Source organism: Typopeltis vanoorti, chromosome 2 (genome assembly GCF_054136105.1).
Source record: "Typopeltis vanoorti isolate ZY-2024b chromosome 2, IOZ_Tvanoo_1.0, whole genome shotgun sequence".
In the NCBI taxonomy this organism is placed as follows: domain Eukaryota; kingdom Metazoa; phylum Arthropoda; class Arachnida; order Uropygi; family Thelyphonidae; genus Typopeltis; species Typopeltis vanoorti.
The window spans coordinates 28,598,669-28,612,378 of NC_143550.1; the positions used below are offsets into that span (position 1 = coordinate 28,598,669).

Below are 13,710 nucleotides of genomic sequence, written 5' to 3' on the forward strand. Positions count from 1 at the left end.
TGATGTCTATAATTTTTTTAAAAATTTCAGTTGATAGAGAAATAAATAATTCACTTAATTTTAGTTCTGTAAAATTCCTTTTTTTTTTTTCAGCAAACTGAAAAAAACATAAGTTTGTTTACATAAGTTCAAATAACTGAGGGTATTTTATTTTTCTAATTCCAGGCTTGTGTGGTAAAACGAGAATTCAAAAAAGCTGGACTTCTTATCAAGCAGGCTCTTAGAGTGTCACGGTAAGATTTTAAATTAATACTGAATAGTTTTAAAGGCTGCTCACTGGTTATAAGCTCTCTCAAGCAAGGCTAAATTTAGCTAGACATGATAGAAATGGTGTTTTTTTTTCCTCATAGAAACTTTTTTCTTTTGCATTTATATTTTTTTCTATCATATTCTACTGGCATCTACCCAACAGCATGGAAACAAGTCCACATCCTGCCTATACCCCAAAAAAAGGAGACAAAAGTCAACCACTTGACTATCATCCCATTGTTCTCACCTCATTACTTTCAAAAGTGATGGAGAAGGTTATCAACAACCCTTGAAACAATTAAACCTGTTGTTTAATTATTTCTCTGTGCTGTTATTATTCCATTAAAGTGTAACATGAATTGTTAACCAGCACCTAAGCTTAAATACCCGTTATCAACAACCAGCTTCTTCATTACCTGGAGATTCATCAGTTAATTAGCAATCATCAGTATGGATTCTGCCATTCTAGTTACACAGCCAACCTACTAGCTAATCTCACCCGCTTTTGGACTCAGGCCATGTAAAGATTTGGAGAAACTCATGTTATCACTCTCGATATTTTTAAGGCATCTGATCATGTCTGACACTGAGGTCTCCTGAACAAGCTGCAATCTTATGGCCTTCCTTCTACATTCTATGATTTGATTGCCAACTTTATCACTGGGCATTCATTGTGTGTAATGATGAATGGCTTCCTCTCATCTGATTTCTCCATCAATGCTGGAGTGCTTCAGGGTTCTGTGCTTTCGCCCACACTTTCCTCCTTTACATTATTGACCTCCTTTCTCTGGCTATGGCAACCACCTTAATAAAACCTTTCACTGCATACGTTCCACATGCGCATCGATGGAAATTTTTGACCATTCTTTCTTTAGACATGTAAAGAGATCCTGTCTGGACTTTTGTGGAGTGGACTTCCCTTCAGCTCACCTGATGCTCCAGTTCATCCCGCAGATGTTCAGTAGGGTTGATATCATGGCTCTGTTGAGGCCAGTGAAGTGTTGTGACATTCATATCCACAAACCACGCAGTTACAACATCAGCCTTATGAGCATGGTGCATTGTATCGCTGAAAGAGACAATGGACAGTACTGTAGAAATGCCACAAAGTAGGAAGCATTGCATTGCCCATTAGATACCTGTCGGAGTATCTGAACATCCTGGACATTCGATGTTCATGTCACCACAATCAAAGGTCTGAGGCTAAACCAGGAGAAACAGGAGCATACATTACACTGCCAACTCCAAATTTCATATTCAGAGTTTATTTGTTACTTGGTTAGACTATAATAAGTTTAGTTTAATCCTTTATCCAAGTGTGAGTAAACAAAGTTTGCCCCTGAAAGTATCTTCAGAACTGGGGTAAAGTAGTACAACACCAAGGCAACTGGTTGCAAAGCTGGAGAAAGCTCTCATCACTCCTATCTCAGTATCTCCCATAATGCAAAGCACATCTCCTTGCAGATATGTGTAATGCTATGCATTAAGGCAAGGGCCACTACCCATACCGGTTTCGACCTTTATTGAGGTCTCGTCAGTGGGAGCCAGGCCCAGTAGTGGAGACACCAAGGCAGAAGCAGTGAGAAAGTTTAATCAGGATAACACATTAATTAATATTTTTTTAATTGAGACTTTTAATTCCTACATTAGTCTAATGTTATTCATAAATTAAGATTGAAATTGTGAATTAATACCTATAATGTAGTCATCACTCTGAAATTTTTCCTCTCTTTAATGCTTAGCAGTGTAACATCATTCGGTTCGTTCTACTTTTGAATGATCAATTGTTGGTATTCCACCTTCTTAAAAACGGTTCCTATGTAGCCACTGAAGATAGTCTGTTAGTTTCAGACTGAAATATTTGGCAAATATTAAAATATTCTTGTGTTAACGTGTCTATAATCCCTTAATACTTAAGAGTAAGGCAAGTGATGACAACTTATACCACCTTTACCATGAGTTGCCCCAGTCCTGAAAGTACTTCAGGTGCAAACTTTGTTTGCTTACACTTGGATAATGGATAAAACCCAATATATAATTAGTAGCATAACCAAGTGAAAAAACTTCCATAAACTTATCTCTAATCCAGAGAAGCAACTGGTATATGGAAATTTGACTTCTCCATTACTTCCACCTTAGTATCACCACCTCTGAGTCTGGTTCCCACTGATGAGACCTCAATAAAGGTCGAAACCGGTCTGGGTAGTGGCCCTTCCCTTAATGCATAGCAGTATACATGTTTACAAGGAGATGTGCTTTGCATTATGGGAGATACCAAGGCAAGTGATGAGAACTTATAATACCTTTACCACGAGTTTCCCCAATCCTGAAAGTACTTCAGGCGCAAACTTTGCTTACACTTGGATGAAGGATAAAACCCAGTATATAATTAGTAGCATAGCCAAGTGAAAAAAAACTTCTATAAATGTACAATGCATCTTGCTCATGGGGTTGTCCATTGACAAGAAGTTAATATCATCTCTCTGCTTCAGCTAACTTTCCACATTTCAGATTTATATTGGAAAGTATTTTGATATGGACTCCTGATTGTATTTTCTGCCACTTTTTTGTCACTTCATTTCATTTAAGTGTTTCAAAATAATTACTGTTACTCCAAACATCAACAATATTGCTGAGATGTCTTCTTTGCCATCTCGGCAATAGTGATAGCCTCTGGAACATTTCATCATGTTCCTGATATTTATCTTCTCAGTCTTTATCAAAAGTTTTGTTTAGTTACTCTTAATGTGCTGCTTTGCTTTCTTACATTTTTCTCTGTATTCTCTTAGGAAATTTACCTTCTTCTTTTTTTTTTTAATATACATCTGATCCACACACGAAAGGTCACCAGACCTATAACACATTAGTGCCATGAGTGGACAAGCGGAATAGAAGAAAAGAAGGGTCTGTTCACATTTTTCTTGAACAGCTGAGGGTTATAATCTTTGTGGAAGGCAGAGTGGGAGGGGGGGAGACTGTTCCAAATGACAGAAGTAGATGGAATTAAAGAGCAGGCAGGGAAGTTGGTTTGGCGAGTTTTAAGGTGGACTGCAAAAGGATGTTGGTTAGCACTTGCTCTTGTTTTAATGATTTTGGAGGAGATAGGAGAAATAACAGTGGCCAGTTCAACTGAGCACTGTCCATGAAAGTATCTGTGGAGCACAAGACAGAAACTTGAGCATCTGTGAGAGAGGGATCATTAATTAGCTGGATTGCCTCTTCTGGATAGAACTGAGCAATCTTAGAGAAAATTTTGGTACACCATCCCAAATATGGATGCAATATTCCATGGCTTGGTGGATTTGGCCTTTGTAGAGTTAGCAGCTGTGGAGGTGTGAAGTAGTGTCTTGTGTGAAAAAAGTATATGTTTTTTGGTGGCTGCAGAAGGTCAGACCGAATAGAGAAATCTGATCGTGTTTGGATATCTTAGTATTACTAAAGGTAAGGGGAAGGGATGAGCTCTTTGTTGTGAGAGATCAGACAGGACTGAGTTTTGGTGGCATTGAAGTTTACAAGGTTGTCCTTGTCCTACTGAGTGATCCGAGTTCAAGTCACTGGTCATGGTAGATCTTGAGGATTCTAATACTTGAGTACTACAAAGTTTGTTGAATGAAAAAGGAGGAATGGAGTGTACTGTCATTGGCAAAGCTGTGGATAGGTTTGGAAGTCTTTGAGATCAGTCCTCCAAACTTTCAGGTCATTTATACACAAGAGGAAGAGATTGGGTGAAAGAACAGAACCCTAGGATACTCCTGAATTGGTTGGAAAATCTGAAGAGAGTAAACCATCCACCATGACACATAGTGAGCAACCAGCTAGAAATTTGGCGATCCATTTGCAGAGTGAGGAAAGCTATTTGTTAAGTATGACCCTGTGCCAGACCCGATCAAATGCCTTTGAAATGTCAAGGGCAACCACTTGTGTTTCTTCAAATTTTTTTATGGCTTGAGTCCAGAGGTGGGTGGTGAAGGCAAAATCTGCTATAGATTGTGAGTGGTGGAATCCATACTGCTGGTCTCTGATTAGTTGGTATGACTGTAGGTGGTTCAAGAGTTGATTGGTGATGACTTTCTCCATAATTTTAGAGAAAACAGAAGTGAGAGCAATTGGATGGCAGTTTATTGGTTGACTTTTATCACCTTTCTTTGGGATGGGCTGGATGTAGACCTTGGGGCACAATTTTTTTTAACATAATAGGTGGGATACCACGAGGACCAGATGCCTTGTTTGTGTCCAGTTTATTGAGGATTCTCCAGATTTATTTTTGTTGGAAGACTAGGAGTGACATAAAGGGAGCCATTCTTGGTGGAGTGGAGAGAACTATGCCCAGGTCATTAGTGCAGGAATTGGAAGAGAAGAGTGATGCCAGTAAGTTGGCTTTGTCTTTGGTGAGATAAGTACAGTACCATCTGGATGTGAGAGTGGTGGAATCCTGGGTGGGCAGAAGTTGTGCCCAGTGGCCTTGGGAAAGGACCAGAACGAGTGACTGCAATTTGGGCAGGAGGTGAGTTTGCAGCATTTGGCCCAGAGGGATCAGAAGAACTGAAGCAGTAGTTGGACCATAGAAAGGAACAATAGAATTTGCGTAGATCCTCCCAGTTGAGTTTGTAATTAGTTCCAGTTATATCACCAGTTACGAGGATTTGACTTCTGAGAGAAATTAGCTATCTTACAATTAGATATTATTTTGAGTAATACTTTTGACTATTTAATATAGGTTTTTCTTTTTTTAAATTTTCTTTCTGCATATTTAATATGATTCACTATTTTCATTATCACTCCTGAAAATGTAGGAGCTATAAAATTAAGGTTGGTTGTCCTAAAAAAAAAAAATAATAATAATAATTATCTTCCATTAGAGTTAATTTGTTGTAACACTATCTTCAGAATCAGTTTTTGTTTATTCAGTTATTCATCCTTTCTAGACGTTTGGCTAGAAAGGATGAATAGAACTTGACTCTAACATAAGGACTGGAGAAGAATGTTGAGACTTTCACATTGAAAGTTAATTCATTCTAAAGTGATATGGGTTTTTAGTAGATTTTTAATGGAGCTTCCTGACACTTTCATATAGAAAATAAAGCTACTGGATTGTTTTGGATAAACACAAGATTTTCCTTAGTGTTTCATGATTTAAGATGCAAATAGAATTTGACTGACTTATGTTGCAGTCATATACAGAGTCTTAATTGTGTTAGTCTTTCTCCTGTGTGAATTCCAGAAGAAATATAAGCTTCTGTAAGAAGGAAGAATGAAATTCCAGAAGTTTGTCCACATAGGATCATAACTGTTGTTTTATGTAATTGAAGGAAAGCTGTATAGCAAGTTGTTGGAAGTTTTTCCACTTGGTTATACTATAAATTAAAGATTCCAAGAAATTATATACTTGGTGTAATCCTTAATCCAAGTGTAAGCAAACACAGTTTGCACCTTTTGGCTAAATATGACTTCTGCATTACTTCAACCTTAGTATCACCTCTGGGTCTGGCTCCCACTGATGAGACCTGAATAAAGGTCGAAACTGGTCTAGGTAGTGACCTTTCACATAATGCATAGCATTATACATGTCCACAAGGATATGTGCTTTGCATTATGGGATACTAAGGCAAGTGATGTGAAGTCATTAGCTTCTATATAAGAGTTTCCCCAGTCCTGAAAATACTTAAGATGCAAACTGTTTGCTTACACTTGGATAAAGGATTAAACCAAGTATATAATTTCTTGGTATCTTTAATTTACTGTATAGCAAATGTTGTAATTTGGTAGAATACACTGGTGCTAGTGTAGTTAAGTAATTGATTTGATGTAGTATATATTTGTGTTTTTTATAAGTTAAAGATTTTTATTTTGGTTACAAGAGTGTGAAGAATTAATCTCTTAATGGATTTAAAGAGTTAATAGGTTAATTGAAAAGTTTAAGTTACATTTAGAGTTTTGTATCAGTGTTTCCTTTTTATTTTTAAGTTCAGAGTTTACCCCCCACACAAACACATGCCTTTACACTATCATTACTAACTTCATATCAACAGTCTTCCTCTGGGTTAATTTGTTAGCAGTCAGGACTCAAACATTGTCGAACTTTGTAATTTGATCTTCTCTGGATCTTTTTCTTGTCATTCTTGGGAGAAAAAAAAATTGTTTTGCTAATCTTTCCTCTCCCTTTTTACTTAAATTACCATGCTGTTTGAGATTAGCTCTGCTCACACATTCCTGAATGCTAACAATGTCAAGCTCCTTCCTAATATTCTCATTTTTAATATGATTCTACCATTGATACCATCTGTTCACCCTAAATCTTTCTCAGAACTCTCATATCTGTACTTTCTGGTCTTTGAGCAATTGTTTTATTTATAATCCAGCTGCATAAGTAAAAATTGATTTGAACACTGTCTTGTATACAGCTAGTTTAGATTTTTGAATTATTTTTCTCTTATTCCATATATATTTATTCACTTTATTTTCCTATGGTACCAACTTTGCTAATTCTGTTTCTATCATCATCATCATCAAATTCCTGCCATGTATTCTCAAGGGGTGTACAGGATATGATAGTACTATATGAAAAAAAATTACATCATTACTAACTTCCTATCTACAATTTTCCTCCAAATCAGTCTGTTACTTGTCAAGACTCCAACATTATCAGATCTTATATTTCTATTGTCTAAGGCACTTTCTACCATATCAATCCACCTATATCTTGGTCTTACTCTTGGTCATTTTGCTGCCAACCTGGCCGAGAACATTTGTTTTACTAATCTTTCTGCACCCATTCTGTTTTAGTGACCATACCACCTAAGATTAGCTCTGCTAACGCATTCCTGGATGCTGACAATGTCAAGTTCTTTTCTAATATCCTCGTTTTTAATATGATATTGCCATTGATGCCATCTGTTCATGCCTATAATCTTTCTCAGGACTCTCATATCTGCAGTCTTTGGTCAAGTGTTTTATTTCTGACCCAGCTCTCAGATCCATAAGTTAAAACCAGTTTGAACACTGTCTTGTATACACTAATTTAGTGTTCCGACTAATTTCTCTCTTATTCCATATGAATTTATTCAATTGACTTCCCACCATACCAGCTTTGCTGATTCTGTTGTCTATTTCTATATTTAATTTACCATCTTCACTAAAAATCATGCCTAAGTAGCTGAAATGTTTTACTTGTTCCATAGGTTCTCCATTCACAACACAGTTGACATTTTCAATGATTCTGCCTATTTTTTCATTGTCTTTGTCTTTTTATTGCTGACCTTCATACCATATCTATTACAACAGTTATTCAATTTAGTCAGAGAATCTTGCAGACTTGTAGTGGATTTATTTAGAAGTATAACATCATCCACATAAAGGAAAGAGCTGACATTAACATCTCCAATTTTGAAATCATGTTTAATACCACTTTCCTTCATAATGTGATCCATATAGATAATGAATAACAGAGGGGATAATGTACATCCTTGTCTCACACCAGATTTAACATTAAACCATCTCCCTGTACTTCCTTCAATTCTAACTGCTGACTTACAACTCAAATAAAGACTAAGTATTGCTTAATATAATGCCCCATTGACGCCATATAACTGTAGCGTATTGAATAGCTTCTCTCTTGGCACCTTGTCATATGCCTTTTCCAAATCGACAAAACTTAAATACAGATCTTTGTTATATTCCCATGCTTTCTCAACTATTTGTCGTAAAGTGAAGATCTAATCCTGACAGCCTCTATTTGGCCTGAATCCAACTTGTTCTTCACCAAGCTTTTCTTCCACAATTCTTCTCGACCGTTTCTCAAGTAGACTTGCATAGATTTTGCCGGGAACACTCAGTAGGGAAATATCTCTGTAATTCTCACATTCAGTTTTATTTCCCTTTTTATATATGGGTACTATGAGAGAGCTCTACTCCAATCATCGGGAATTCGTCCCTCTGCGCAGGCTTTCTGAACTATGCAATGCAGCCACTGTAAGACTTTTATACCACCATACTTCAGCATTTCTGGTCGAATATCATCTACTCCTGCTGCCTATCCACATTTCAAGCCTTTGATGGCTTTTTCTACTTCAAGTATGGATATGTATTCCTGACTGCATTCCTGGGCAGTGTTTTTTATCACTGTGCTGTCATCACTGCTTGTTTCATTTAGCAGTTTTTCAAAGTGATTACTCCATACTTCAAGGATATCTTTTTCTCCCATTTTGATGTCCAACCTTTATCATCTCCAACTCCTTTTACAGCACTCTTTCCTCCATTCCTAAGCTTCAACAACCTCCAGAATATTTTGCCACCTTCTTGATATTTATTTTCTCTATTCTTGCCAAAGTCCTCCCATGACTTTTGTTTAGCTAGTTTTACACAGTGTTTAGCATTCTTGCATTTGTCTCTGTATTCTCTACGAGCACAAGCTGACTTATTTGCCAGGAACTTTTGATATGCTTTCTTCTTTTCCTTCACTGCCTCTTTAACTTCCTGTGTCCACCATGGAGTTCTAATTTTTCTATCCTTGCAGACAACTTCACCACTTGCCTCTCTAGCTGAATCAATCAGGGCTTTCTTCAAGGCTTGCCACTGAATCTCCAAGGTTTGATTCCTGTTCTCAAACTCTCATTTTTCCTTCAATAATCTTTGTGTATTTTAGTCTACAGTTCACATCTGAGAGCTGCTCAACTTTTATTCGCTTTTAAACTTTCTTACATGTTATTCTTTTCAATATGAAATTCAATTTTATCTTGCTCAAGACTAAATAGTCATCACTTCCAATTTCAAATCCTCTGTACACTCTGGTGTCTTGCACCAGTGAGAAAACATCACTATTAACAATAACATAGTCAATGAGACTTTTCTTATTTCTTGCCTCTTCTCTCCATGTGAATTTGTGCACATTTTTATGTTGGAACATGGTGTTAGTAATAACCAGTCCATGTCCTGAGCAGAAATCCAACAGATATTTGCCATTATTATTAGTTTTGCTCTTTGCTCCAAATTTTCCCAAAATATTTTTGTATGTCTGACAATCATTTCCTAGTCTGCTATTTAGATCCCCAACAAGTACCAACTTTTCCTTTTTCATTGTGTCAGTTGCTTTTTCTAAAGCTTCAAAAAATTCCTCCACTTCTACCTTAGTAGAACTTTCTGTGGGACCATAGGCACAAATAAGTCTCATTGTCCAGTTCCCCATTCTGATGTTTGCCCACATCACTCTACTTGAGACTGCCTGCCATTCAAGAAGATTAGCGTCATATTTTGTGTTGAATACTATGGCTACTCCTTCTTTTACTTGATTGTCATTGCCTGAATATAACATTTTGTATTTATGACTCAGAAAGATCCCATCAGTTTTTGTCTTTTTTGTTTCAGTCACCTGTATAGTGTCGATCTGGTAGTTATCTAATTCCTCAGCTAGCTCCATTTCTTTGCCATTCAGGCTTCTTCTTCTGTTTCTATTTCATGTTTAATTTGCCATCTTCACTAAAATTGTACTTAAATAGCTGAAATGTTTTACTTGTTTCGTAGGTTTTTCATTCAGGATGCAGTTGATGTTTTCAGTGTTTGTGCCTATTTTTCTTGTCTTTCTTGCTGATTTTCACACCAAATTTTATTACAGCAGTTATTTAGTTTAGTTAGGGATATCCTGCAGACTTGTAGTAGATTTATTTAGGAGTATAACATTAAGTGCATCTCCAATTTTGATATCTTCCTGTACCTATTTCCATTCTAACTGCTGATTTACAACTGAAGTAGAGACTATGTATTCTTAATATAATGTCCCATTTTAACAATGCAATTGTAGCATTTTGAACAGCTTTTCTGTTAGTACCTTGTCATATGTCAAGTTTTTCAGATGTATAGAACTTAAATACAGATCCTTGTATTTCTATGATTTCTCAACTATTTGTCTTAAAGTGCAAATCAGATTCTTAAAACCTTTATTTGACCTAAACCCAGCTTGTTTTCTCCAAGGTCCCTTCCACATTTTTTCTTTTTTACATGTGCATGTATATATGTTACCAGGAACAGCCAATAGGGAAAGTCTTCTGTAAATCTCTCATTAATGCCTTTTTTATAGATAGTACTATGAGAGCTCTGTTCTATTTGCCTGGAATTCAATCCTCTGACTAACCCTTCTGAATTATGTAGTATAGCCACTGCAAAACTTTTATACTCTATATTTGAGCACTTTTGGTCAGATATCATCTACTAAAGCAGCCTTTCCACATTTCAGGTTTTTGATAGTTTCTCTATCTCAAATATTCATGTGTACTCCCAGTTGCATTCCTCTTGAATGTTTCCTACCAATTTGCTGTCACGATAATGGTACATGAAAAGGTTATATCCTTATTGCTAACTTTCCATCAGCAATATTCCTTTAAATTAATCTGTTATCTGTTAAATATTGCTTTGGTATAGGTAGAGTATGAGGCTAGAGTTCTTGATGTGAGCCATATGCGGTAAGCTGAATTTTTTTCTTTGACAGCTTTAATACATTTTCGGTTAAACCAGGGCTTGGAGACTGGATGTGGATTATGGGTTGTTAAATGCTGGATGAAGGCCTTTATACCGGTAAGAATAATTTCTTGACTCGTTCACAGCAGGTGTTCTCAGGGCCGTCTTAACAAGTTTGAGCACCCTGGGTAAAAAAATTTGGTCCTTAATCACATTGGATTGAGCAATAATTAAATAATACATATAATTAATTAAATAACTTTCATTGCAAAAAAAATTATTTTCAAGTATATCGACATTGCACATTTTTATTTAATTCAACAATATTTATAATATAATAAAAGGTAGTTTATTTGTATTTATAAAAATACACACAATAGAAAAAAGCTACTTGGTTATTAAGCGCCCTTGGATCGATGATGCCCCTGGGCTATAGCCTATTTAGCCCAGTGGATAAGGAAGCCCTGGGTATTAGGATCAATAGTCAGACCAAGGAAAGGAGTAGAAATTCCAGAGGGTTTCCCAGTTGGCTCCTTTGTACTGCCAGAGGATGCAAGGTCAGGAGTGGTTGGAGGAGGGGCGTTCTGTGAGAGAGGAGACTTGCACAATATTGTGGTCTGAGTTGTCGAGAGGAGAGCTGACCTCTGTGGTGTATCTGGAAGGTGAACTGGTCAAAAAGATACAGAGTATTTGGAGAGAATAAAGAGGGTTATCAGGGATTCTAGTGGGTGGGTGTACAATTTGTGTTAGGTCATTACTTATAGCAAAGACTTTTGCTTCCTGTCTTGCTTGGTCGGTGATGTTAGAGTATGCGAGCCGGTTGGAATTGTGGACATTAGGTCACCCAGGAAGATGACCTCACTATTTGGATAGCTGGATGATGCAGTTGGTCAAGTTTCATGGAAAAGAGATTTCAGCAGTTATTAGTGTTTGGCAACTGGTAAATGCAGAAATGAAGGTTACTAAATGGGGCAAGGGAACCTTGAGTCAGAGAAGGTCAAAAGCAGGAAATTCTAAATTAGCCATTCTCTGGCAGGCTATGTCAGATTTCACAAAGGCACAGGTCCCTTATGGTGAAAAGAATTGTGAAGTGTGTAGTTTTGGCATTGGAGGTGGATAGTAGTAGATGTAGCTGTGATCTGGGTTTCTGTCAGAAATAGGATATCTGGTCTAGAAGACTGCAAGTGATGGCAGACATCGTTTATATTTGTGTAAATGCCACAGATGTTAGTAAAGTGGATGTGAAAGTGAGTTTTTATTGAAGAGATTCTGGTATGGTTTGTATGTTGTGATGTGACTTTTTTTGATGGGATTAGTTTATGAGGGAGATTCACTTTTGTCAATGTCACAGTTATTGTTTGTGAGAGTCTTCATAAGTTTGATCATTAGTTTGAATACATGGAAGGATATAGTGGGGACATGCAGTGAGAGAAGATAGACTCATTGACATGACATCTACACACAGAGAGAAACCAGTCTCCATCCCATGACATGGCTTCGACAGTGCCTCCCACATACCACTACTTGAACTCCCTCTCCAGGCATGACCTGGTAGAGTATGTGGCAGCGGGATTATGCAGAATTTGATCAGGAAGTCTCGTGACTCATTACTGGCAGGTTTGGGCCATACTGGTGGCTGGCCTGTCGCACCACTGGTTTGACTGATGTATCCACGAAATGGAGGAGTTTGAGTCTTAAATATGTTTGTTATGGCCTTGAGGGGTATCATTCGCACTGCACAGAGAAGAGAAGGGAGGGGAACAGAAACCAGAATCCATACTCTTTAGACCAAACATGGCATTTGCCATTTCAGACATTCAGTAAGCTTGCCAGTGGTATTTCACTCGGCAATGAAAAACATCTACCACCTAGTTCCTCCAACTAGGAAGGTATCCCTTTGTAGCAGGAATACTTGCTGGTTTCTCTAGAGTCCTCTTTTGTGGAAACAGGCCACACATTGGGAAGGTAGGGTTGATTGACAGGGATAGGCTGTATAAGCCGGCAAAGGTTGGTCGATTGGTAGAGCCTCTGCTACTAATGGCTCAGTTAAGTAAGTTTGAGCATGGTTAGTAGTTGAAAGGGGACCAATCATTCGATGCTGTTGGCACACTCTCCCTCGATGAGTCTTTGGACTCCCTGGAGGTGTCAAATAATAATAATAATAATAATAATATTGCACATCCGTGTCCAATAGTGGTACAAATCTATTATTATGTTGGGAGTAGCAACATAAAATCCATGCTACTTAGCAGAACAAAGCATGTTCATATTTTTGCTTCCACAAAAAAAAGTAAAGGTGCAGTATATTAAAAAATTTATGAATCTGGTAAAAAAAAAAAAATCAGCTAACTTTAGAATAAAAAGTAATTTGTTTTTTTATTTAGTTTAAGTAAGAACTTTCAACATCATCAGCTTTAACTACAACTACCCAATGACTCTTAAAGAAGTAATCTGCAAATTATGCCAAATTAGAATGAGGAATCTGTTACATTTGAAGTTTGATTGCTCTAATTATGTAATTCCCCACCATAAATAATCCAACCTATATATTAGTCACTCATGGAGTAAGATAACAATCTATTACATGTAATTATTTTAGTTGGCTAGAATGTTTCAGGTTCATGATGGTGCATTGACATGTATTTTAAAGAATGAAGCTCAATTATAAAAATAATTAAATATTTACTGTAAATATATACATACTCTATACTAAGTACTTCTCTTTATCTCTCTAAAGAGATCTGACTTTATATTCTTTATAGCATTAAAAGTAATAAATGAATTTCTAACTTCTTAATACATACAAAAAATAATTAAATAGCCATTCTAAGAATTAATTGATATGAGCTCAATAATATATATACAGGGTGATGAAAATTAAAGTATCCCTGTTTAAGGTGGCCTTGTGATTCAAATGTCGCGAAACTTTGCAGGAATACATTGTGTTATGTGTGGAAGTGATATCTGAGAGAGATATCAATTAATTCTTAGAATGAAATTCACCACCAGGGACAT

General features: G+C 36.7%; 1 protein-coding gene across 1 annotated transcript in view; it reads left to right on the plus strand.

Moving 5' to 3' along the window:
* Positions 1-13,710, plus strand: part of Pat1 (Protein interacting with APP tail-1) — a 265,102-nt gene that overhangs the window by 106,149 nt on the left and 145,243 nt on the right. The window contains exon 8 of the mRNA XM_090404192.1: positions 166-233. Coding sequence (XP_090260318.1) covers positions 166-233 — 68 coding nt within the window. The remainder of the gene's footprint in view (positions 1-165; positions 234-13,710) is intronic.